This window comes from Amblyomma mixtum, chromosome 3 (assembly GCF_055824585.1).
Source record: "Amblyomma mixtum isolate Tamu chromosome 3, ASM5582458v1, whole genome shotgun sequence".
Classification (NCBI taxonomy): domain Eukaryota; kingdom Metazoa; phylum Arthropoda; class Arachnida; order Ixodida; family Ixodidae; genus Amblyomma; species Amblyomma mixtum.
Window position 1 is genome coordinate 200,589,819 of NC_143014.1, and position 26,993 is coordinate 200,616,811.

The window sequence follows — 26,993 nt, forward strand, 5'->3', positions numbered from 1 at the left end:
TCACATACAACGCATAGATATTGAAATTCGGTTCTCTTTTTCGTTTCATAGGAAGGAAACACAGCCTGTTGCACCGTATTCACCCCGTCCATCGGCACAACAGGAAGCACGAACAACTGGGATCCACGATTCGACCTCACCAACGGCGAGTTATGAGCCTGCTCTAACAGGGCCCTCTTGTTCATCAAAAAGCGACACAGCAAGACCGAGAAGCTTCAAACGCTCAGTCTCGTCGCAAACAAACCTGACCTCGAAAAAGATGCCGCTCGCAACTGTGGCCACAAAGACACTAAAGCGCAAGACGCAGAGACTTGTAAAAACGAATCGTGCCTTGAAGTCGCAGGTTTTTGATCTGAAGAAAAAAGCATCCAAAGTCGGCGCGTGCTCACAGCTTGCTGGGGCTGAAATACTTCAGGTACTATTAACTATAATGAAATCGCTTTCTTCTTCTTGAGGGTGTGGGTTGGCGCATTAAATATTTGCAAAAATTTCCATTGTTTTTCAGGAGAAGCTGCATGAAAATAACTCGAAAGCACTTTTTCTCAAAGAACAGCTCTACTGTCTGACCAAGAAACATCACCACTGGTCAGAGGAAACAATCAGACAAGCTGTACTATGGCATTCCAAATCACCGTGCGGTTATGAAATGATGCGGGAGTCAGGGTGCCTGACTCTTCCGAGTCGCACCACTTTAAAAAGGTACATCGGGCCGTGCAACGGAGAGGTGGTGTCTTCATTAATGAAGCAGCGGTTGCACCAGGAAGCTGCGCATCTAACTGAGCGGGTAAGTTCAGAAAGAGTACGCTTTTCGTAACGCACTTATTTGCGGTTATCCCCGACATCTAAAAAAATTGTTGCGTGGATATATATATATATATATATATATATATATATATATATATATATATATATATATATATATATATATATATACTAAGATGAAAAAACTTGCTCGACTGCTGATAACATAAGGAAAGAGTTGAAGTACACTTCTTAGAGAAACATTTATTTACAGACGGTTTCGGACGGTGGACCGTCCTTCATCAGGGTAAGGTTGTTTGTGAACAAAGAAGATCCACTTGCTCACGGCACCGCACACAGATGGAGAGGGAAAGACGCTCTCCTTTGAGGAAACAAAACAAAACACGAAAAGCAAGACAGTGGCGGACAAGGGTGTTCCTGCCGATTAAGGGGAAAATGAGGGCTGCAAAGCGAGCAGACAAAAAAGAAAAAAAGAAAAGAACGAATTAAAGAAAGGGGAAAAGAGGGGGTGGGGGGAAGGCAAGGAGGCAAAAGGTTGTAGCGGAAGTGGAGAGGGGTGAGCTGTCTGCGAGGAAAACCGTTGAGAAGAAATATTGTGGGCGGAGGCTTCCTTCGGCGGGAGCGGGACGTTCGAACACGCGGGAAGAAAACATTATCGCGCCCGTTGCATCACAGTGCCAACCGCCCGACAGAAGTGTGGTTACTGGCTGTTTGAATGTGAGTTACGGCGGCGGCGCGATCACATCGACGGAGAGTTAACCGGCCAGACGCCGGACGGAAACCTGATCCCGTGGCTGGGCCCCGCGGAGACCCAGCGCCAGCCCCCGGCCGCTACTCGTCAGCCGCGCGCCCCCTCGCAAAGACACAGCGCCGCCGACGAGGTGCCCTTTCCAAGCAGCGAAGTGGGGGGCAGAGCAACGAAAAAACGAGAGAAAGAGAGGGCGTACGCAGAGAGGAAAAAAAAGAAAACAAGAAAACAAAAAAGAAAACAAAAAAAAGGAAAAAAAGGAAAGAAAAAGAGGCATGAGAACTTGCAAAAACGTGAAAAAAGGGAGGGGGATCAGGGTGGCTTGCTAAGTACCTCCCTCATCTACCTCACCTTTTTGAAAAACACGAAGTAGCCCAAATTCACTTACGGCCCCTTGTTAGCGCCCTGCGCCTTCGTAAGGCAGGCAAGTAGAAAATTGGTCTATCTAGCTGGACGACCGACGAACGGGATTCACAGTGATCCACAACCATATTAGTGTATAGCAACACTCCTAATCCTCGTTCGCAAACCAATGTAATGTATTGAGCATCTTTCTTTTCGTTCTATTTGAAATGGCATTTAAAAAAGGGGGGGGGGAGATGGAAGGCCCCCTTATGGTTTACTGCAGAAGTCGTTTCAGCAGCAATGTTTGGGCATAAGGAAGAAAAGAAAGGTTGGGGTAGGAGACAGGCGGCATGTAGACGCAAACACTCAAAATGGCATGACCTCAGGCGATTCAGTCGAAGAGGCTGTGAATCTCACTGGGCCTCTGATTTCTGAAGTGCGCAGAGAGCTCCGGGGTTCTCATTTATACCTGCCTGCACCGTATTAAATTTGAAAATAAAGTATGACTCCCGTTGTTCCCGCTCACGGGTATTTTTGAAACCGCTCTGTAGCAGAGTGACTTTAATTTTGTCGAAATCATGATTTTCTTGACGGACGTGTTTCGACAGGGGGAGGAGAGGAAGTGATTTGGCATGCGCGGTGATTATTGAATCGAATTCGGAAGGGATTCTCGGTCTGGCCAATGTATTGCATTTGACAGTTGCCGCACTCGAGCATGTACAGTACGTTACTACTGTCACAATTCAAGTTCTCTCGAATGGAGTGTTTGAAATTAGAATGTGTGCTCTGAGCCAACGTCGTTTTCTGCATGTGCTTGCAAACTTGACACCGATTCTTCCCGCAAGGCACGCAACCTACAGGCTCTTGTTTACTGATAGTAGAGTGAACCACATAATTTTGCAAATTTTTTGGTCGTCGGTAGGTGACCCGTGGAGCCGTTGGGAAAATCTTTGAGAGTCGGTCGCTTTGTTCGATGATGTTAAAATGTTTTCTTAGAATTTTGTTTACATTTGGAAGGTTGTTCGCAAAGGTTAAGACTAGATTAGAGCGGTGTTCATTGGGAGCTGCTGACGCGGGATCCCCAAACAGTTCGTTACGATTTCTCTCTTCCGCTTTTCTAATTGCATCGTCGACAATAGAGAGCGGATAGCGCTGATGATTCAAAACCTCCCGCATACGATTAGAATTATCCTTAAAATCTTGTGAGCGTGAGCACAGTCGTTTGAATCTGATGGCCTGAGAGTATGGAATAGAGGTTTTGCAGTGGCGTGGGTGCCAGCTCTTGTAATGGAGGTACTGTTGTCTATCAGTGGGCTTCCTGTAGACACTGGTGATTAAGATGCCCTGTTCTATTCGAATCAAGACGTCCAAAAAGTTAATTTGATTGGTCGAATAGGTGTGCGTAAAAGAGAGGTTTGGATGTATGTTGTTAAATGATGAGATAAACTGGATGAGCTGGTCCTCAGTGCCGGTCCATACCATGAATATATCGTCTAGGAAGCGTCTGTAGAAAGCCGGTTTTGTTGGATATGACCGGAGAAAGTCCGATTCAATGCTGTTCATGAATATGTTGGCATAGTTTGGCGCCATCTTTGTGCCCATAGCGGTGCCACTCGTTTGTAGGTAGAACGAGTTGTTGAATTCGAAGGAGTTGAGTTTGAGAACCAGAGTAGTCAGTTCTGCGAGGGTACTTTTGCTGGGAGAATCCAGGCTTTTGTATTTCTCATACGATGTGATCAGAGCCCGGATGCCGTCATCATGCGGTATATTAGTGTACATGGATACCACGTCCAGGGTTACCAGAAAAGCTCCTTCTGGAGCAGTAAATTGACTTAATTCTTTTAGAAAATGAGTAGTGTCACGAATGTAAGATGTGTGTTTAGGAGGGATATGCCTGATCAGAGAATCAATGTAGCTGGAGATTGGTTCCGTGAGTGTGCCAATGCCGGAAACGATCGGTCGACCCGGATGATTTTCTTTATGTATTTTTGGGAGCATGTAAAAGCGCCCTGGAGACGCATTTAATGGCGTCAGCGCCTTTCTTACTCGTGGCGGTAATTCACCTTCATCGGTGAGTTGTTTCAAGGTTTTTTCTATAATTTTGCTGTGCTCAGAGGTGGGGTCTGATGAAAGCAAGCGATAGAAATTGGAGTTATTGAGTTGGCGGTATCCCTCCTGGATATATTTTTCTTTATCTAAAATTACTATGCCGCCTCCTTTGTCAGCGGGTTTAATAACAACGTCCGTTCGCTTGCTGAGTGATTCCAAGGCGTCACGCTCTTCCCTGGAAAGATTCGGTGGTCCCGGTTTGTGTGCCTCGAAGGCCTGAATGATGTCTCGTTGAATCGCTTTTAGATACATGTCCAGATGTTTATCCCTACCGGATCTCGGTGTCCACTGTTCCTGAGAGGGAGGGAATGAGTTGCAATTTTGGTTCGGCTTATCAGAAAAGTACTCCTGGAGTCTCAGATTTCGAGAAAAATTGTCGAGATCCTTTAGTAATTTGTATTCGTCATATCGGCCAGTATTTGGACAGAATTTCAGTCCACGTGACAATACCGATTTTTCCTCTTTGCTAAGGGGTGCGTTTGAGAGATTAATAATGTTCTCCTGTACATCCGAACCCTCCAATGTTTGATTAAATGGGGTTGCATGATCGCTTGTAGGCATGCGGGTGTATATAGGTTGTATTTTGTCCTCTCTTTGTTTCGATGCCACGGCGCTCTCTCTTCCTTACTCAAGCTGGATGTTATCTCGCGAGAATTTCTTGCATTTGTTATTCCAGATTTGCTTAGTCTTGCTCGACTGAAAGAACTCAAGCTCTTGATTCTCCATATCCGAAAGTACCACGTTTTGACGAGCTCGCCTCTCCTCACGGCTCAGTGATGCCAACATCTCTTTGCAATGGTCTATAGTTATTTTCAGAAGGATTAGGGATGCGTTAAGCAGAACTTGGCTCCAAGCTAGGCTATTGGTTTTCAAGAGATTGTTCATCGACGGCGTTAAAGACACGGAAAGGCCCTTGGGCACCGTATTTGATTTTAGGTATATTTTAAGCGACTTTATGTGGAGCTCGTGCCTGATCCTTTTGTCTATTATTTTTCTTAATTTTAAAAATTCCGAGAGTGTGTAGCAATAGCTGAGGGGGGAGTGGGCGGCTGAGCGCGATCACACCGTCAATCCCTGGACGTGGTATCCCTGTACACTAATATACCGCATGATGACGGCATCCGGGCTCTGATCACATCGTATGAGAAATACAAAAGCCTGGATTCTCCCAGCAAAAGTACCCTTGCAGAACTGACTAATCTGGTTCTCAAACTCAACTCCTTCGAATTCAACAACTCGTTCTACCTACAAACGAGTGGCACCGCTATGGGCACAAAGATGGCGCCAAACTATGCCAACATATTCATGAACAGCATTGAATCGGACTTTCTCCGGTCATATCCAACAAAACCGGCTTTCTACAGACGCTTCCTAGACGATATATTCATGGTATGGACCGGCACTGAGGACCAGCTCATCCAGTTTATCTCATCATTTAACAACATACATCCAAACCTCTCTTTTATGCACACCTATTCGACCAATCAAATTAACTTTTTGGACGTCTTGATTCGAATAGAACAGGGCATCTTAATCACCAGTGTCTACAGGAACCCCACTGATAGACAACAGTACCTCCATTACAAGAGCTGCCACCCACGCCACTGCAAAACCTCTATTCCATACTCTCAGGCCATCAGATTCAAACGACTGTGCTCACGCTCAGAAGATTTTAAGGATAATTCTAATCGTATGCGGGAGGTTTTGAATCATCAGCGCTATCCGCTCTCTATTGTCGACGATGCAATTAGAAAAGCGGAAGAGAGAAATCGTAACGAACTGTTTGGGGATCCCGCGTCAGCAGCTCCAAATGAACACCGCTCTAATCTAGTCTTAACCTTTGCGAACAACCTTCCAAATGTAAACAAAATTCTAAGAAAACATTTTAACATCATCGAACAAAGCGACCGACTCTCAAAGATTTTCCCAACGGCTCCACGGGTCACCTACCGACGACCAAAAAATTTGCAAAATTATGTGGTTCACTCTACTATCAGTAAACAAGAGCCTGTAGGTTGCGTGCCTTGCGGGAAGAATCGGTGTCAAGTTTGCAAGCACATGCAGAAAACGACGTTGGCTCAGAGCACACATTCTAATTTCAAACACTCCATTCGAGAGAACTTGAATTGTGACAGTAGTAACGTACTGTACATGCTCGAGTGCGGCAACTGTCAAATGCAATACATTGGCCAGACCGAGAATCCCTTCCGAATTCGATTCAATAATCACCGCGCATGCCAAATCACTTCCTCTCCTCCCCCTGTCGAAACACGTCCGTCAAGAAAATCATGATTTCGACAAAATTAAAGTCACTCTGCTACAGAGCGGTTTCAAAAATACCCGTGAGCGGGAACAACGGGAGTCATACTTTATTTTCAAATTTAATACGGTGCAGGCAGGTATAAATGAGATCCCCGGAGCTCTCTCCGCACTTCAGAAATCAGAGGCCCAGTGAGATTCACAGCCTCTTCGACTGAATCGCCTGAGGTCATGCCATTTTGAGTGTTTGCGTCTACATGCTGCCTGTCTCCTACCCCAACCTTTCTTTTCTTCCTTATGCCCAAACATTGCTGCTGAAACGACTTCTGCAGTAAACCATAAGGGGGCCTTCCATCCCCCCCCCCCCTTTTTTAAATGCCATTTCAAATAAAACGAAAAGAATGATGCTCAATACATTACATTGGTTTGCGAACGAGGATTAGGAGTGTTGCTATACACTAATATGGTTGTGGATCACTGTGAATCCCGTTCGTCGGTCGTCCAGCTAGATAGCCCAATTTTCTACTTGCCTGCCTTACGAAGGCGCAGGGCGCTAACAAGGGGCCGTAAGTGAATTTGGGCTACTTCGTGTTTTTCAAAAAGGTGAGGTAGATGAGGGAGGTACTTAGCAAGCCACCCTGATCCCCCCTCCCTTTTTTCACGTTTTTGCAAGTTCTCATGCCTCTTTTTCTTTCCTTTTTTTCCTTTTTTTGTTTTCTTTTTTGTTTTCTTGTTTTCTTTTTTTTTTCCTGCTCTGCGTACGCCCTCTCTTTCTCTCGTTTTTTCGTTGCTCTGCCCCCCACTTCGCTGCTTGGAAAGGGCACCTCGTCGGCGGCGCTGTGTCTTTGCGAGGGGGCGCGCGGCTGACGAGTAGCGGCCGGGGGCTGGCGCTGGGTCTCCGCGGGGCCCAGCCACGGGATCAGGTTTCCGTCCGGCGTCTGGCCGGTTAACTCTCCGTCGATGTGATCGCGCCGCCGCCGTAACTCACATTCAAACAGCCAGTAACCACACTTCTGTCGGGCGGTTGGCACTGTGATGCAACGGGCGCGATAATGTTTTCTTCCCGCGTGTTCGAACGTCCCGCTCCCGCCGAAGGAAGCCTCCGCCCACAATATTTCTTCTCAACGGTTTTCCTCGCAGACAGCTCACCCCTCTCCACTTCCGCTACAACCTTTTGCCTCCTTGCCTTCCCCCCACCCCCTCTTTTCCCCTTTCTTTAATTCGTTCTTTTCTTTTTTTCTTTTTTGTCTGCTCGCTTTGCAGCCCTCATTTTCCCCTTAATCGGCAGGAACACCCTTGTCCGCCACTGTCTTGCTTTTCGTGTTTTGTTTTGTTTCCTCAAAGGAGAGCGTCTTTCCCTCTCCATCTGTGTGCGGTGCCGTGAGCAAGTGGATCTTCTTTGTTCACAAACAACCTTACCCTGATGAAGGACGGTCCACCGTCCGAAACCGTCGGTAAATAAATGTTTCTCTAAGAAGTGTACTTCAACTCTTTCCTTATATATATATATATATATATGCGTGTGTGTGTGCGCGCGTGTGTGTTTGTGCGTCCGTGCGTGCGCGTGAGACGGAAGCAAACAGTCATTTATTATGTCACAATTCGAGCACCTCTCTTTCCTTTCACTTGTATGATATATATGTACTTTTTCAGGAAAAAATGGGCTCCTTTGTACTTGACGAAATGTCTCTAAAACAGTGTGCAAGCTATGAAAAGCAAGGAGACGCCGTTCATGGACTTGTCGAAATGGGAGGCCTCGAGAGCGAAGTAAGTCTGGAGAATGAGCTGGCCACGCACCTTCTTGCCTTCGTCTTCGTCGGCCTCTCTACGCACTACACGTGAGCTATGCCAACGTTTACGTATATGTATAATTAACGAGTATGTAAATCGTGTTTGCGTTCTGGGCTATTCTAACCTGGCATACGTGTGTGACATTTTTTCAGCCTACCAGTAGGGTACTACTTTACCCAATCGATAAAAGGAGAGGAACTGCACCACCTGACAATGAAAGTAATGAAGTCCATAGAGGAGGCTGGATTCCAAGTAGTGCGCCTAGTAGCCGACAACCATGCCTCCAACTGCAAGATGTTTTCCATACTAAGCAATGGCAAAATAAGCCCGGAGGTGCCGTAAGTGTACTTGAGCGCAATTCCTTTCATATACACTTCACCTATATAGTATACACAGCTGTGTGCACTGGCCTTATCGAGGGAACACTGTGGGCGTCGGAGCAGTGCTAGAATTTGGGAAACTCGGTTACTGTATAGCATGCATGATCACCCGTTCGTTAGACGAGCCGCCCGTTAGGAAAAGAACGGTTCATACTTTTAAATACGCACATTTCGTAAGCGCTGTTAACGCTCCGTGTACCCTTCGATGTTAACCTCCCGAAGATCGGTGCTATACGTTTGTAGAAGCAGAAGCAGCGAGGCACAAGTCCTGAAGAGGGGTTTATGGGGATTTGAGCGGCGCCGGCAACGAATACTCGGCCACATATGTAATCGGGAAAACAGTGGGGCGAAAGGGAGGGTTACATGAAAAGCAGTTCTCAGCACGAGCGTTAGTATACAGGCCGCCCCCAGGAGCCTCGGCGTCGTTGGCGTCGGCACTTTCGTTGTCTTCATTCCAGCGCCGGCGTACAGTCCTTTTGCTTGCATTAGCTGGAAGAATGAGATATGGCTTTTTTTAATTATCTTGTGCTTATTGACGCTTTCCCTCTTCTTTCTTTTTTTTTTTTTGCAGACACCCCATGAACAGTGGGCGAAAGTAGTTTCTAGCATTTGATCACTGCCACATTCTGAAAAACCTGCGAAACCAGCTACTCGCCTCGAACCGAACCCTATGCAACGGGGATCAACACTACAGCCCTAAATATCTTAGAATGCTGCTCGAAATTACTGAAAGGCAGCCTTCTTTCAAATTAGTGAGATGCCTCACACAGAAACATGTCTTTCCCACGACTTTCGAGAAAATGAATGTCAAGAGGGCTCTTGACATATTTTCTCCGCAGGCAATTACCAATGGTATTTAAACCAAGAGAAAAAAGAACAGAAAATCAATGGGGCATGCTGTTCAACGTGCCTCGCAATTTTTTCCTTTTTTTTTAGGTTACAGCCGTCCTTCGGTATCTACAGCAACACGGACAAAGATTTGGGGTGATTGGCTTCGAGGACAGTCTTCCAACCATACAACTGATGGAACTCATTTTCAAATGGTTCACCATCCACAATGTACGAAGGACGACATTTTACATCGTGAGCAGAGATCCAAACAGGATGCCATTCAGCTCTCCTGACGATGATAGGTATATAGTCTATCATATCTTTTGGCCGCGTGGTTTGGCATTATTACTGATGTCTATTCCAGGTTGTCCTGGCTGGAGAACGACTTCCTTCCCTTCTTTGCGGCTTGGAAGGAAGCAGCACCCCACAAGAGTGCATTCTTGTCTCTTGAGACCTATGAAGCGCTGCAGGTGACAACGGTGTCAACATTTTTGTGCACCAGATACCTCATCCAATCTGGCTTCGTCTATGATTTGACGTCAAAATTCTCTAGCGATCCTGTGGAAGCCCTGTTTTCTGCTATCCGGCGCATGAACGGCTGCAATGACCAGACAGATGCTCGTGCCGCACTTTCGTCCTTGCAGAAAATGCTGGTTATGGGTGTCGTTCAGTCATCAGCAAGCGGCAATACAGGGAAAGTTGTGGCTCCTCTGGGATCCATTCAGAGGCTTTCGGGCTACCAGGCGCCACATATGCTACCAGCAGGGACTGGCAGGCGACAAGAGCCGCCACAGGAGCCATCTATCGCCATGGCCAGCGGTGGCGGACACAGTGACGCCGGATCTGCCTCAGAAGGAGGAATCGCGACGCGTGCCGAAATGGAACGGGTTTTGCAGCCACACCTTGCTGCTTTGAGGATCTCGAATGGTGAACGTTTCCGTTTGCAGCAATGCTAAGCATCTTGTTTTTGACACCACCTTTCGAGTGGATATAATTACCGATGCATGATAGAGAAAGAACATGGCTGGCAGTTTAGCATCGCTCAGCACGAAATATTTTGCGAAAGCGCAGTTTCAGCAGGTGCACACCACCGTCACGTATACCTCAAAGCACGATTTAGGTTTCCACTAACCCAGCGGGCCAGTTATGCGCTTTTCCTTTACTCAATGTCACCAGAGTCTAAAACCTGCCCTGGTTTAGAGAAAAAGGAAAGGCGAATTACACTAAAGCCCGCATTACACCCATTTCCTTACCGAGTCTGGCTGAGGCTTCATTTTTCCGCGTGAGGCACATATGGTCGAAATCTCCAGGGAAGGCTAAATGCATATGCTTTCGTACTAAACCGCAACAATAAAAAAAAAAAAAACATTCATAGATAGATTCACCGTTCGTAAATGTCTGCGTTCCTAGACTGCTATTTGTGTGGAAGTGTATATTTATTATTAACTCATCGTGACACATGCACGGCAAAAATTTCGCGCAAATAAAATTACATTACAGAAAAAGCGATCTGCAGTAGTAACAGAAACAGAATGATAAGATTAAAATTCAGGGGGGCGCTTTGTTCACCTAAAGTGAACCTCGCCGTTAGGGAAGGGAAGATGATGGGAGTGAACGAAGACACCGTATTCACTAGACGCGCCTTTGTTCATTCCAAACCATCGACAAAAAAAAAAAGCTGGCATGGCGGAGTGGTTAGCATGCTCGTCTCGCACTCCGGAGACCGGGGTTCGATTCCCGAACTCGACCAGTTTCCTTCTCGGTTTTATTCTGGTCTGAGTAGAAAGGTTATTTAGGCTAATTGGTTAATTAAGCAATTAACTAAACTCAGTCCAACTTACATGAAGCATCACTATACAATCCCTTTAATCGGTTGCATGGTTACTAGCCAAATACAATTGCCCCCGTTTGAAATTCGCGCACTGTGCCGTCACGACCATTTCGACCAATTGAAAAGCGTGACATTTCTGTCGACAATTCCTGCTTCCAACAATGAGGCATTAAAGGCTTCCGCCTTAAAATTAATTATTAAATCGACTGCTTTTACAACAAGTGCACCTCATTATCGCTTGGTTTGGTTTTGGTTTCGAGTAAAGGAAATGACGCAGTATCTGTCTCACTTAATTCTCTCGGGGAACACCCGAACCGCGCCGTAAGGGAAGGGATAAAGGAGGGAGTGAAAGAAGAAAGGAAGAAAGGGGTGCCGTTTCGGAGGTCTTCCAGAATAATTGAGTGCATGCATTTCAAACGCCTCTTAGTTCTGTTCAACGGCTGTGTCTGTGTGTTTCTTGACTGTGTCCTGTACCTGCGCACTGTTTTAAGTTGAAAAATGAACCAACTGGCCCCGCTACTTCCCATGATGTCTTAGTTCTGATCGCACTCTGTCTACATGTTTATCTGATTGCTGCTGTGCTTGCGTAACAACTCTATGCATGAAAAAAATGCGTTGAAGAGCTTTACAAAGAATGCACAGACCTGCGCTGTGTAAAATAATTGCGTTTGTAACTTGCTGTCTATTTTACTTGCCTTAACACAGAAAGCTTAACCATTTTGTGCGTGCAAACCTCATTTTGTCACCTCATCTCGGCTTCTGGTTTCTTTCTCAGGTGCCCCAATTCCGGGCATTAGGGCCAGCACATTGGGCCTCATAGCAGGATATTTGTTCAAGGCAGTGGAAGATGCGATCGACTGCCACCAGTGCGTGGAAAACATCAAGGCCCCGCGGTCATCCGGCCCTGCCACAGCCGTGATCTTCAATATGGATCGCGGAGGACTGTCATATCCTAACCTCCAATTCATTTCTTTCGTCTGCGCGTTAGAGCAAGCAGCAGAAGCCTTCGCGCCCTTGTCCATTTCCCTAAAGAAACCTATGTCACTTTTTGTGCAAAGCGTCCTTCCGGCAGCGACTCAGAACAAACTTTTCATGCACGACGGATCAACCAAACAGCACCTAGAAGCGGTCACACGGCTTGTCCTCGAAAAGTTCAGCAGGCCCTTTTTCGCTAACTACTTAGCCGACAAGACCGCCAAGGAAGGGAGAATGAAAATAATATCTCAGAAGCCAACATCTAGAAAAGTGCTGAAAGTTTAATTATTCGCACGTCGACGCGGGGACCCAAGCATATCGAATTACGAGGGTCATCCCAAAATTAAGGTCTCCACATCTTTTATCAATCGAAAGGAACGTTTCTTTTCAGCAATTTACAAATCAAAAGGCAGACCATTCTTCCGCTTTTCCACATAATCGCCGTTGCGGTGTGAGCATTTTTGCAGACGCGGGTGCAGTTTTTGTGTGCCCATATCATACCAGCTCGCCGCCATACCGTTGAGGGAGCGTTTGACCGCAACTCTCACTTCGTCACCATTGGTGAAGCGCCTTCCAGCGAGATGTTCCCTTAAGTTAGGAAACAAGTGGTAGTCACTTGGTGCCAAGTCCGGACTGTAGGGTGTGTGGCTGATCAGGTCCCATCATGGAGGAAGGAAAGAACTCCATGCGTCCCATCCAAACTGTTGCAGGAGCGCGACGGTTTGGCAGGTAACGTGGGGGCGAGCGTTGTCGTGGAGAAGACTCACGCCCTAGCTTGCTCAACATTCTTCTGCGATTTTGAATCGCCCGTCTGAGTTTCTTAGGGGTCTCAAAATATCTCTCCGCGTTTACTGTGGTGCCTAGAACCGTACGGTCTACCAACAATACCCTTTTTCGATCCAAAAACACAGTTGCCATGACTTTGCCGGCAGACTGTGTTCGCTTGAACTTTCGCGGCTTGAGCGGCGAGGAGTGCCGCCACTCACGTGATTCTTGTTTACTCTCAGGTGGGAAGTGGAATGCCCAGGTTTCGTCGCCCGTAAAAATGGAATCCAAAAAGGTCTCCATTTCATCTCCATAACGCCGAAGAAATGCGCGCGAGGAGTCAACGCGTTGCCGTTGATGGTCGTATCTGAGCATTCGCGGAACCCATCTTACGCACACCTTCCGATATTTCAACTTTGCTGTCAAAATCTTATGAATAGTGCTTCTATAGAAACGCCAGGAACCAAAATGCAGAGTTCGTCGAGTGTGATCCTCCCATCTTGCCGCATCATTTCTTCGACCTTTGCGACTGTCTCATCAGAAATTGACGGTCTCCGGCGTCTTTCTTCGTCGTGAATTTCAGTGCGACCAGCGGTGAACTCCCTACACCACTTGCGGACGTATTTAATGTCCATGCAAGGCTCTCCGTACACTTCCGTCAACTGGCGACGATTTTCGATTGGTTAAACGCCTTTTGAGTTCCACAATTGAATAAATGCGCAAACTTCGATCGCATCTGGCGGTAGCCTTGCAAAATTTAACAGTCCCTTTCGCGCTGAGTCATGACTTCTTTGGAAGACGAGGAACAATGAACACAGTATGGCGAGCAGCCACACAAATAGTTTCCCTACGGCCGCAGCCCTTTGAAGGCCTTATACTTTTGGGATTACCCTCGTAATTCATTCTCGTCTCGGAATATAGCGTCGCCGAAGATTTCAGCGGGTACGTGTAAGAAAAATAAACCTTCAGAAATGGGCTTTTCGAAAATTATGATTATATACAAGTCATGAGTATGTTAAGTTTCATCTGCTAAGTTTCACATGTTAAGTTTCACATGTGGTAGGCAGCGTGCATAATAAAAACTAATTACACACTATCGCTGGCAATTTTCTCTTTGTGGCTTGGAGATCTAGACACGCCTATATTTCAAGCCCGAGCGACACATAAACATAACGCTTTGCATAATTAACTCGTTCTAAAAATACTTACAAAAACTACTTTACGCTTGTATTAAGCGTGTTTTACTCAGAATGATATGTAAGCCTTGTGTGAATGAAGTGTTTAAACAACTGAGTGCCTCACCGCCTTTTTTTTAACGCGGCCGCGATGCCAGCAAGTCACACGCTGCAAGCGCGCGAACAGAATATTCACCGCTAGAATTGAAAAAAAAAACATACTTGCTTGGTTCATAACTAGATTTCAAAATAATAAGACAGGACAAATGCACCGAGAGGCAGTGAGAGGAGAAATCATTTGTCGTAGCGCATGGACTCCAAACACGTTGCTTCAAACCACGTTCTAAAATTGCATGCGTGAAAGCCAACCGCGCCGTCACACATAGAAAACGATGATGATGATAATGGCAGACGAACAGGTCAACCGAGCGCCCTCAGCGGCCAAAAAGCTAACGAAAGTTGGCGCACATAGAACACGATCATGATGATAGTAGCAGACGAACAGGTCAACCGAGCGCCCTCAGCGGCCAAAAAACTAACGAAAGTTGGCGCACGCAGTCCCATAGGACCCCGCCAAATGTGCAGGTCTGTAGTTCAGTAGGTCTTGTACAAGACACTGTTTTGTTTTTTACGAGAGACTGCCTTGATTGACAAATTGTGACTTGGTCTCCGGTTCCTTCTCTCTTCCCTTTTTAACCCCTTATTCCCTTCCCTAGTGCAGGGTAGTCAACCAGAAACCTTTCTGGTTAACATCCCTGCCTTCCTCCCGTTTTGTATTTCTCTCTCTCTCTCATTTTCTTCCGAAGTCTTGCTTGAATGACATTCCCCGCTGATGAGCTAGCAACCAGTTACCTTCTTTTTACCTCGCCTTTCTTTCTGCGTCTCTCGGTATCGGCCATGACGCCAGCGCGAGCACGCCGCAAGATATGTCCCAAGAGTGAAACGTACGCGAACGAGGAAATCAATACCACGCCCCAATGCTACACTCGTAAAAAACAAGAGGAGGTTGACTCTGATGCCTGCTATCTGCGGTGAGCGGCGATGTATGGTGTCCTCAAAAAAGAGGTAAGCAAATATTGCACGAAACGCTCAAGGGGGGCTCCTTTCGCAAAACAGTTTAGCGTGGAGTTACAGAAGTCTGTTGAGCTACTTGTTCACACCAGAACCGTGAGCGAAAAAAGCTGCCCTTGGGGGCTTTCGAGACGCTCTTCAGGACTCGGTCCTAAAACGGAAGCGATGACGACGAAGCTGAAACAGATGGAGGGCACGCGCATTGCCGAACATCCGCTGCGCCGGAACGCTGGCGCGGCATTCCAAGCCCGGGGCGGTGGTGGTGGTGGTGGCGGCGGAGGCGGCGGCGGCCCAAGCTCCTGCCGGAGCCGCCCTTCTACGCGGCGTCATGGCGTCCCCGTGCGTCCGAGCTAGCTGGTGACGTCGAGAACAACACGCGGTTCGAGGCGGAGGCAAAGGTCAGGCTTCCGGTGACCCTCGTCGGCCGCGAGGACCTGCCCAGGGTGCTCGCTATCTCCATCTTCGACAATGCGTCCTCTCCCTCTCCTTCAGCTACGGCACCGATCTGAAGCGGAGCGCAGAGGGAGAGCACAGCTACAGTGCTTGATGGGCGAAAGTGGAGGTTCTCCAGGGCAACACCGGAGGTTTGGGAGGTGCAACCGACGCCCACGTTCACCACGGGAGCATCGGAGCCGGTGTCCTTGGCCGTCGGATACAAGCCGCAGAGGGGAGCAGAAACGTTGTAAGCCGTGGGGCGCACCGCCGAAGAAACGTTCGCTGCAGTATCCGGACTGGGTGATGACGTCGGGGGAGGAGATTTCGGCGGCGAAAGCAGAGCGCCCGAATGCAGTCTAGGGCGGTGGGGTCATCATAGCCACCGCAGCTGCTGCAAAGGGTGCCGCTGTGGTCTACTCTGCCGTCAGCGCTGCTTCGAACGCATCGAAGAGGCGCTCGACCAGGGCAGTGGTTTTTTGTGTTTTTGTGTGTGTGTGTGTGGCAGTGGAGTGAGGGGGTGGTGGGAATGTTGGACAGCGGAACAGAATGGACACTCACACTATATCGGACACTTAAGGAGAGAGGAATGGGCAGGAGGACCAGGCAACGCAATGCGCACATCGTGATGGAGCCGTCTTTGGGGGGAGTCGGCGACCGAGGCTGTCATGATCACTTGAATATAGGCCGGATTTTGAGTGGAACATTTTCTTGCTATATCTTCTTGAGCATTTTTGTCTTATCCCGATATTTTGGCCAAGTTGTAATTGGCGCATTTTCTGTTTCTTTATCATTCTCTACGTGACTGGTCAGTTTATTTTCTCTTTCGTGTACTTTATTGTGTGCTTTCGTGTGGTGTGCCAATAAAAGTAAAAAAAGAATGTATCCTTGTGTCTCGCCGAATAATTTCAAAAATTATATGCGTTAAGGTAGTCCACCCACCGCGGTGGCTGAGTAGTGAGGGCGCTTAGGTACCGAGCCGAGTTCCCGAGTTCGAACCTTTCCGCGACAGCCGCATTTCGATGGAGGGGAAAAGCAAAGCCGCCCGTGTGCTGTGGTATGTCAGACCGTTTTAAAGGTCCCCAGGTGGTTGAAATTATATCAGAGGCCTGTCTTTTAAGGCGAAAGCCTTTAATGGCTCATCGTTGTCGACAGAAGGTTGTCAGCAGAAAGTTGTCAGCAGAGGTGTCACGCTTTTCTAGTGAGACCAGAAAAAAATTTTTGTGCACGATGGGATTCGGACCACCATCCTTCGGTTCCGCAGCCGAGCGTGCTAATGGCTACGCTACTTCGTGCCAACGCATATGCAGTTCTCCTTGTTTAGGACGCTGGAGAGTGTTGGCAGAAGGGAGTCGAATCAGACGGATGCCTCCCAAACTCCCTCCAGTGTCTGCAGGATTTAAGATTCACAAACAATTGTGCACTTAATTAACATCTTAACCACGCATCAGTGACACAAGCAGCAACACCGCGCTACAGGCTTTCGCCTCCCCGCACTTTAGGTCAACAAAGTGCCCCCCTGAATTTTTTCTTTTTAAACTCCCAACTTCCCCCCTTCCCTTACGGCGCAGTTCGGGTGTCCACAGATATGAGAGACAATCAGTGCACATTTCCTTTTCTGAAAAAAAAAATGGATTTGATATCCAAGGAGGTCCAAAATATTTTTTCAGGAACAAAATGTCAGCAGTGGCGGAAGTCAGTAATTTTAAAATCACGTCAATTAAGTAGAAATACAGCTAAAATTGACTGCTCTTTAATTAGACTGGCGGTTATAGCCAAGGGCGAGTTGTTAGCCGTTGTAGAGACAATGTCATACTAGTTTCTGAGGTGAAGAAAACTTCGCTCTCTATAGCCCCGCACGAGACATTGCAATGCTTTTCTCCGCAAAAAACCGTAACGCAGCGCATGAGATGGAGCGAGCTCGAGTTCAGGGCACACGTACGCAACGTCCACTGGTGACGTGTTGCGAAGATTACGGCGCCCATTTCGAACAGTTTGCACTATTGTATCGGTGCATGCACTTCCTATATGTGCTGATTAAAAAAGTTATACATCTTAGTTCAGTAACTTCCTAATGAGCATGATTTCCAAAATTACTGGCTTCCACTGCGGTTGCAAATTTGAACGGGAAAAAGGAATTTTTTCGAGCACTTTTTTCTGTAAACACAGAAGAAAAAAACGGAGGGGGTCTTCCCATTCTTCCTATCCTAATGAGCTAGACTACATGAACGTATGAGATGGTTCTTCCAGGCGAGAATACAAGTACTTGTAGTAAAAGAAACATCATTGAAGGAAATAGGTAGAGTCTTTCTGTTCTGAGAGGGCTCCTCAGTTCAGGAGCCCTCTGGAGTCTGCTTCCCGCTTGGCTCAGGGCACCAGGGCTGCCTGGCCTTCCGCGTTAGCGTCCAGCAGAGCATTGCCACGGAGAAGCGAGTGGGAGAAGCTATGGGAGTTAGTGTCAATGGCTGTGAGAAGAAGCAAAGGAAGAGAGCAGCCACTAGCGACTGCAAGTGTCGGAGTGGGGTTCGTGCATGGAGGGCGGAACGAGATGGAAGAGTTTGTCTTGAATTGTCTCCATATGCTGCTTCCTGTAGCGTTTAAAAGTAAACTCTATAGGGACCACCATTCAGAGTAACAAAAATGTTAGGAGAGCACAAAATATGCGACGCACGAAAAGAAAGATTGGGCTGAGGAATCCACTGCAGCCATCTCGCTTGTCAGCACGTCCTTCACGATTCGTATCGTGCTGGGCACTTGCGCCTCGGTTGCGAAGTACAGTCAGCTCTCTCCCCTCCCTCCCTCTCCCCCTCCCACTTAAATGAGATTATGCACGAATCTGCAGCATTCCATTCGCCATGCTCTACAGGTCCTTGCTGAGGGGCTGAGAAATTTATGGATCTAGATCTGCTTTCGGTGTGCTCTCTAAAATTACCGTCAATAAAACATTTCCTCGACGATAATGCTTCCCATCAATGCGCCTCTCCAGCGTAGCTGCAGTATGCTTTTGCGCTGTACAATTTTTCGATTTGGCGCCTATAGCAATTGCTCCTCGTCTCTTTCACGAGGCATCCTCACGGAGACGTCATGACATGGGGGTCACGTGGGCGGCTGGTAGATCTCTGCGCCGGACTCAAAGCGGATTAAAACTGATGCCGAAGGCGTGGCTCAAATGCGGTTGACAGCAACTAAGAGGGCTGAACATGCAGAATGCAGGGGGGGGGGGGGGGGGGGGGGGGGGAGGGCAAACCCTCATAGCAAAACTATTAAATTTCTTGTTCTAGTGGAGCCCATCAACTAAACAAGACTGAATATTGACGTACTTCGTCTTATGAGTCAGAGCAGATGCTATATTTAGTTATTTTATTCTAACATGTTTATCGCACCCCTGTTATTGAGGATGTCTGCACTGGTAGAGAGACTTTAAAGCCGTCATTTTTGTTGCGGAGCTTACAAAACAAACTTCATACACTGTCAGAAAAAAATTGGAAGTCGCTCGTTGCTGCCATAAAGCCGTAAGCTCTAGCACTCTGAAAGAAGGTATAAATTTTATATGCAGGTCTTAGTATGGGCCGTTTGCGAAGTTTCGGTTTTGAACTCTGATTGCTTCATTGTCGTTTGGTAAGTCCGCTGTTTCAGAGTTTTCTTGTCATTTTCTCGTTCCGCGTGTGGCAAAAACGAACTTTTTTCTGTGCCTTCGTTGTACAGTGTGGTCTGATGTGCCCGGCGCTCTGTGAAGCGATGAGCTCGGGGTACCATGATCATCACAATAAAAAATTTTACACACTTAATGGTGCAAATGGCTTGTCACATGGGGAGAGCCCCAGCGATCAATATTTCAGCACCCTTCTGATTGGTGTGCTGGAGCCGTACCCTTGCAATCGGTGTGCTCGATCTGCACCTTTCAAGGCAGGGTGTTCTTTACGTATGGTTGTTCTGTGCTCATACAGTGGCTGTGCGTCTTCGGCAAATTCCGCCTTGTTCTTCATGAAGAACCTCGTGTATGTTTTTCATAAAGAAAAAGCTAGGAAATGGCATAGTACAGCCACTGTCGGTAGTGTTATGAAAAAATAGAGGACATAAAAGTGGAAGCAACTGGTGGAATATCACAAAGACCCGCTTGCAGTCTATACTGTACAGGCGAGAGCAGTGGTCAGTAATCTCAGACATCATTTGTATCCACGTTCCTATTCAGCTTGCACAGACATCCCACTCACTGTATTGTATAAGTGGCTGAATTCCAATAAGGTTTTCAGTAGAACCACGCAGAATGTCTTCGGATGGCAATTCAAAAACACAAAGTACCTGGAACTCTGCACCTCAAAAGCTCGCTTGGAGCTATTGCTCTGCCTACGCTACAAAATATGCCTTCTTGCTCACCTAGAGCGTGGCCAAAGAGGCGGTCCAGACTTTGTAAAACGTATTAAGGATGAAGTCTAATTGGACCATGGCTTTTGCAGAACTGCTCGAAATAAAATTTATTGACACTGTACAAGTGGCTAATCCTGCCCAGATGCCACGAATAAAACCAGAACTTGGCTTCTATTTTTCTTAAGTTTTGCCTCATCACTCAAAGTATTGCGTAACACTTTAATCAGATAGAATTAAAAACTTTAAAAATGCTGCTGAAGGCCTCGCTTTTCAAAGTGGTATCATAACCACTTCAAGCTTTTTTCTCGAAAACTTCGCGAGAAGATAACATCAAAGCGCCACAGGCAGTAGCAGCACTTATCTGATACCTTGCACACTGGATGCAGAAAGGACATCGTTTTTGGTGCCTGCAAATTTGTTCTTACAGCCTCACATAAATTCGTCATTTTTGTTTGCGCAGATAACTACTAGCTCTGAGATGCGAAGTAAATGAAGACACAACAGATGCCATTTTCTCTCATAAAATGGTGAAGTTACACATATAAATTAATTCCTTGGTATCAAGTAAATGTTCCAAATCTCAAGGCAGCAGGACACATATCAGGAAAATTAAGTAGGCAGGACATACACCCTCCTGCACAAAGATGGCTTGGAATGCTTTGGGTTCTTTGACATTTATTGAGATGATCCTCAAGGCAGCAATAGCCAGGAGGTCTAAAAATTATTCAATAGGAACACTTTATGTCAGTGCACATTTTACTTTTTTCAGATTGCTGCAACAAAAAAAAAAACTAGCAAGTCTTTGGCTAGCAACAATGTGGTTGATGAAGCTCACTGGCCACAGACCTTTGCCAAAAAGAATCACGTTCCAGGCACACTACAGCTGTCTTGTTCACAGTGAATGAAAGAGCAGACGTATCCAGCTCTCTGTAGCACATAGAAGCATTTTTAGTGATTTGGAATAGATAAGATGCAAGATAACATCGTTCTTGTTACGTGTGAAGTGTTGCCTAGGTGAGTGACTTGAGGTTCTGGTGAACTAATGAATTTTTTTTCCGCCCTCAGTACCTTCGCTTCATCTCAGTTAATCCAGTAGCCGCTTTGATTGCTCAGCAATTGCATTCGTTGTCACTGTAACTCCCAGAGTCGTTCTGTTGCTCTTTCAGGCGTCTTGTGAAGCCTTTCATTTCACCTATACACAGTGAAAAACAACCAGCGCAGTCATTTTCATAAGTGACGACTTCACGAGACACTTGAGAGGATTCTTGAACTACATGAGAAACTAAAAGAAAGGAACACAATCGCCGAGCATGCAAACAAAAATTGGAGGGGCCACTTAGTCTCCGCCTTACGGGTGTAGAACGACAGCATAGTGGGTTTACCCCATATATGCAGATCGTCATTCTTTGTTTTACATTCATAAATCCTTGAGTCCTCATACCCCTCCTGGGAACACCTGTGATGGCTAATGCTCCCACCGCTGGAGGCACCTGCATTGCAAGGTGCACCCAGCAGTGGGTCTTGTGTAGCCCCGGTTGATCTTCCTGGCCGACCAATTATTAATTTAACTGCCACCTGCCATGGTAGGAAGTTTGCTTACTATCCGCTGGGCAGGTTGCGATGACGCCGCAAGGCAACGTGACCTTGGAGGCGCCCTGACTCCTAGGTTGCTCTCTGGGCTCCACCTGCCAGAGTCACGCTCGTGATTTTTCGCTCCCAACGCCGATTATGGATTTTCTGGACGAGATCTTACTGTCGGGTTGAAAGTGGCAAGGAGATGAACTGGCCTGAAGCGAAGATACTGACAACGGAAAGAATGTACCAGTCCGCCAAAACCTCTAGTCACTCATCAACCGGATGACGCCCAACACACTCAAATGGAACGCCGGCACCTTGCATCCTATCTATGCCAAATCACTAAACACGCCTGTAAGTGCTACAAAATCCCGGATACGTCTGCCAGCTGCCTCAATGTGAACAAGGGTGCCATAGTGATCCCGAAACATTCTTTTTAGAGCATGGTCAGTTACCAGTGGACTTCATCAACCATGATTCCTTGGAAGACGGAAAGACACGAGAACAGACAGCGGACAATTTTGAACGGGGTTGGTACCAATTGAATTAGTGCTTACGCACTAAAAACCCCTCCTGTATGAGTGAACATTCAGCGTCACAGACGGGCCAATTGTTACAACACTTGCCTTTTCGTTAGACAGTGAGGCGTTGATTGGGATCTTAATGTTTGTTTGGAGAATCAATCAATGACCCTGTAAAGCCATTAGGAGTACTAGACGCGAAATGGTAGGATTATCGTTAATGAGGCAGGTGCCATCGAAAGTAATCTGATCTAAGCTTCCACTGCTGTGAACCGGCAGGTTTTCCTTTGCCAGCCCCTTTTTTGTATATGAATTAAGCAGTACTTGTTCATAAACAACCTTTGGAGAGATAGAACGAGGTCTTTGAAACCCGAAAAAGGAAGACGGCAGGCAGGCACTGTTTATTGAAATCGGTACAAAACAGATTCACATAGCTTGAAGAACGTCGGCGCAGTCAGAAATTAAACCTGTACTAAGAGGGACAAAATGCGCGTCAACCGGCTACCCCGTTCACGGTCTGATCTCTTCCCGCTCGAATTGTAAAAGGTTGCGAAGCTTGTAAGCGGGTGAACCAGGAAAAAGCGCACACCCAAATTAAAAAAGGGGCTTGAGATGCAAACGCTAAATTCTTAAGCACAAAGTTTGGTTTGGTTTATTGGGGTTCAACGTCCCGAAGCAACTCAGGCTATGAGGGACGCCGTAGTGAAGAGGTCCGGAAATTTCGACCACCTGGGGTTCTTTAACGTGCACTGACTTCGCACAGTGCACGGGCCTCTAGAATTTCGCCTTAATCGAAAATCGGTCACCGCGGCCGGGATCGAACCCGCGTCTTTCGGGTCAGCAGCCGAGCGCTGTAACCACTGAGCCACCGCGGCGGGTAAGATACAAAGTATCTCTATCCTCATGCGTGAACGACTGCTGGTTGACCTACGCAATATATCCGCGGCATGAACGCTTTTCGCAGCGTCGTGTGCAATACGTGGACGACAATTGAGTTTATTCACGGGAATGACATTTATGCATTGCGTACTCTTTACTTGGGTGAATTTCCTTCGAACTGATGATGGTGGGATAAAAGGATACGTGCGGTCTTTTCAAGGGGCAAGACAACGGCAGTGCATTTGCTAACCACTAAGCGGCAAGTGAAAACTTAAGGCATTCTTTAAGGGAACATAAATACGCTTGCAATGGGCTGCTGTTAGAGCAAACTTCAGACGGCAGAAAAAAAAAGCATTATAATCACCGTGTAGACGTAACGTCGAACGTACTTATGACAACAAACTGAGCTGAATATGGGGTGAAACAGCGGCACCCTGTGAAACGACTCTTTTCGCTCGTCTACCGAGCCGGAGTTCCTGGGTTCGAACCCGGCTGCGGCAGCCGCGTTTCAATGGAGGCAAAACGAAAATTGGCAGTGCGTTAGCTCTGGTTAAACCTGGAGGATTGCGAAAGCAATGAGGAGAGAGAGAGAGATGCGATGGAGAGCGCGCGGCAGCGGCGCTGCTTCGGCACAGCGGCGGCGCGCCAGCAGTGCGCCGTGTGACGTCACTGCTCCTCGCGCGTGCGCAGTATGGCTTTGCCTAAGCTCCGCGAAATGGCGCGGCGACTCGCGTAGTGTTGCTTTCGCAACAAAAAAGGCGCGTGCGTGCTGTGCGATATGAGTGCACGTTAAAGATCCACAGGTAGCCGAAATTATTCCGGAGCCCTCCAATGCGGCACCTATTTCCTCCTTTCTTCTCTCATTCCCTCCTTTATCCCCTCTCTTACAGCACGGTTCGGGTGTCCGCCGAGATGTAAGACAGTTACGTCCCCATTCCCTTTCCTAACCATATCCCTAACCATATGTTTTGATGGAGTTAAATGGGTTTTAATGGAGTTGTTCGCCAGTTGTACCAAATCACCACGAGCCTCTAAATATGAACAGATTCTTTAAGAGTAGCAAATGTGATGCTATCAGGGCGTGTAGCAACGGGAGCCAAGCGTGATATGCAACGGGTAGTTTCGATAGGGTTGACGGGCTACAGTCCTGCGTAGCTGTAAGCCTGCATTCGGTACTAGCGCTTCCTGTTAACTTTAGAGAGAATGTGAGATCCTTTTACGCGCTAGGAAGTTTGAGAAATTCACTGCACGAGCCGATTCTCAAAGGCAGCACAAGTTACCCCAAATATAATAATGACAACGCCAATCCCTATGAGAGAAGCCACCGCTTCCTTGGCATTATCATCGATAAGAACATCTCGTGGAGTCCCCATCTCTACGACATGCTAAAGAGACTGATCGCGATTGTTCAGATTCTCTCCTTTCTAGGGGGAAAGTCCTGGGGCGCATCTGTGCACTCGATGCTTCAACTGTACCGTTCGCTGTTCCTGGGATACATGCGGTATAGCTTTCCCAGTTTGAACAATATTAGAAAGACGAACCTTCAGACACTTCAAAGTGTTCTAGCGCAAGCTCTACGAATCTGCCTTGGACTATCTAAATGTGCCTCAACGGCAGCCACCATTCTTGTCGCTGCGGAGCATCCTGTTACTACGTACATTGCTGTTGAAACCATGAGAACGCACACTCGGCATCTCACACGAGTTCCGAGTCATCATCTGGGAGCTCTTCCTGTACTCAGACCACAGGCTGCATTTGCAAAAGTAATTCAAGCTCATCGTGCCTATCTTCCTTCGCAGTTCACCCATGCTTCAATACCATGATGGCTCCATGAACCTCGGGTACACTCTCTATTCCGGGAATTACTAGGAAAAACTTGTTGTTGGGCTAGTTGGTAGTTATTCATAATTAAATTCAAAGGCGCCAAACCATACGCACACACACACAAAGGAGAAGGCGCTCTGTCTCGTCTTTCTTCTCCTGTGTGTGTGTGTGCGTATGGTTTGGCGCCTTTGAATTTAATTATGAATTACTAGGAAATCTGGTTTACTATAGCCCGTTCTCAAACAAACGACACTGCATCATCTGCATTTTACCCATAAACACCGCATACATGTCTACACAGATGGCTCGGTCTGTGGTGATACCTGCCAGGTCTATTTTAATGAAGGTGAGGACTACCTTCAACTAGTGCAGAACTAGCTGCCCTGCGGGCTGCAGCCAGGAATCTCCACATGACTGAACAGTTTTCACCGAATCTAAAGCAGCCTTTCAAGGCCTGGAAGCTGTACTACGCCGTGGGTCACACCAACAACTCGTTGCAGATATCCGCAAGCAGTACCATGACGCCACAGTGAAAGGACGTGACATAATTTTCCAGTGGCTGCGTGGCCACCGCGGTATTCATGGAAATCACCAGGCCGACGAAGCTGCCTGTTCTGCCCACAGTGACGGAATCCCTGTCACTATCCCTGTAAAGAGAGCTGACAAAGCGTGTGGGCTCCGTTCCTTGAGGCTGGTGCTTACACTTTCAGCGTGGAACACGGAGAGTTCTGCAACCGTCGCCTCAAGGCATTCGACCCTGGACTGCGCCTCCGTCTTCCATGTGATACAGCGCGTCGTGAAGCAACATTACTGTGCCGTCTGTGGCTCGGCGTTGCCTTCACGAATCAGGATGCTTTCGGGATCGCGATGGCCGACAGCCGTTCTTGTGGAAACTGTGCCTGTGAAGAGACAATCAATCATCTCTTGTGTAAGTGCCCTGTCTTCGTTAATGAAAGACGCAAGCTGCGTTGTGCTCTGGACCGCTTGATCCTCGCCCTTTCACAGAGGCCAAGATCCTCGGTCCGTGGCCACAACAGTCGACCATCAAGGCTTACAAGACACTGTTTTGTTTTTTACGAGAGACTGCCTTGATTGACAGATTGTGACTTTGTCTCCGGTTCCTTCTCGCTTCCCTTTTTAACCCCTTATTCCCTTCCCCAGTGTAGGGTAGTCAACCAGAAACCTTAGTGGTTAACATCCCTGCCTTCCCCGCCGTTCTGTATTTCTCTCTCTCTCTCATTTTCTTCCGAAGTCTTGCTTGAATGACATTCCCCGCTGATGAGCTAGCAACCCGTTACCTTCTTTTTACCTCGCCTTTCTTTCTGCGTGTCTCGGTATCGGCCTTGACGCCAGCGTGAGCACGCCGCAAGATATGTCCCAAGAGTGAAACGTACGCGAACGAGGAAATCAATACCACGCCACAATGCTACACTCGTAAAAATTAAGAAGAGGTTGACTGATGCCTCCTATTTTCGGTGAGCGGCGATGTATGATGTCCTCAAAAAAGAAGTAAGCAAATATTGCACGAAACGCTCAAGGGCGGCTCCTTTCGCGAAACAGTTTAGCGTGGAATTACAGAAGTCTGTTGAGCTACTTGTTCACACCAGAACCGTGAGCGAAAAAAGCGGCCCTTGGGGGCTTTCGAGACGCTCTTCAGGACTCGGTCCTAAAACGGAAGCGATGACGACGAAGCTGAAACAGATGGAGGGCACGCGCATTGCCGAACATCCGCTGCGCCGGAACGCTGACGCGGCATTCCAAGCCCGGGGCGGTGGTGGTGGTGGTAGCGGCGGAGGCGGCGGCGGCCCAAGCTCCTGCCGGTGCCGCCCTTCTACACGGCGTCATGGCGGCCCCGTACGTCCGAGGTAGCTGGTGTCGTCGAGAACAACTCGCAATTCGAGGCGGAGGCACAGGCCAGGCTTCCGGTGACCCTCGTCGGCCGCGAGGACCTGCCCATGGTGCTCGCTGTCTCCATCTTCGACAATGCGTCCTCTCCCTCTCCTTCAGCTACGGCACCGATCTGAAGCGGAGCGCAGAGGGAGAGCACAGCTACAGTGCTTGGTGGGCGAAAGTGGAGGTTCTGCAGGGCAACAGCGGAGGTTTGGGAGGTGCAGCCGACGCCCACGTTCACCAAGGGAGCACCGGTGCCGGCGTCCGTGGCCGCCGGATACAAGCCGCAGTGGGGAGCAGAAACGTTGTAAGCCGTACGGCGCACCGCCGAAGAAACGTTCGCTGCAGTATCCGGACTGCGTGATGACGTCGGGGGAGGAGATTTGGGCGGCGAAAGCAGAGCGCCCGAATGCAGTCTAGGGCGGTGGGGTCATCATAACCACCGCAGCTGCTGCAAAGGGT

At 47.8% G+C, this 26,993-nt stretch overlaps 1 protein-coding gene across 1 annotated transcript; it reads left to right on the forward strand.

Annotated features, from left to right (window-relative positions):
• The first annotated feature begins 511 nt into the window (after nt 1-511).
• On the forward strand, nt 512-26,665 carry LOC149353287 (uncharacterized). The gene is made up of 8 exons (XM_089575788.1): nt 512-784; nt 7,877-8,061; nt 8,167-8,352; nt 8,966-9,233; nt 9,331-9,527; nt 9,590-10,152; nt 11,832-11,971; nt 26,429-26,665. The coding sequence occupies exons 4-8, from the start codon at nt 9,105-9,107 to the stop codon at nt 26,663-26,665; spliced, it is 1,266 nt and encodes a 421-aa protein (XP_089431914.1). The 5' UTR covers nt 512-784; nt 7,877-8,061; nt 8,167-8,352; nt 8,966-9,104.
• Nucleotides 26,666-26,993: the final 328 nt, after the last annotated feature.

Excerpts from the sequence above, each read along its gene's own strand:
- LOC149353287 (XM_089575788.1), top strand. The coding sequence starts at position 9,105 with ATGCTGCTCGAAATTACTGAAAGGCAGCCTTCTTTCAAATTAGTGAGA. Across the intron at positions 10,153-11,831 it reads TGCTTTGAGGATCTCGAATG|GTGCCCCAATTCCGGGCATT; the intron begins GTGAACGTTTCC and ends TTTCTTTCTCAG. Across the intron at positions 11,972-26,428 it reads CATCCGGCCCTGCCACAGCC|CGGCGGAGGCGGCGGCGGCC; the intron begins GTGATCTTCAAT and ends TGGTGGTGGTAG.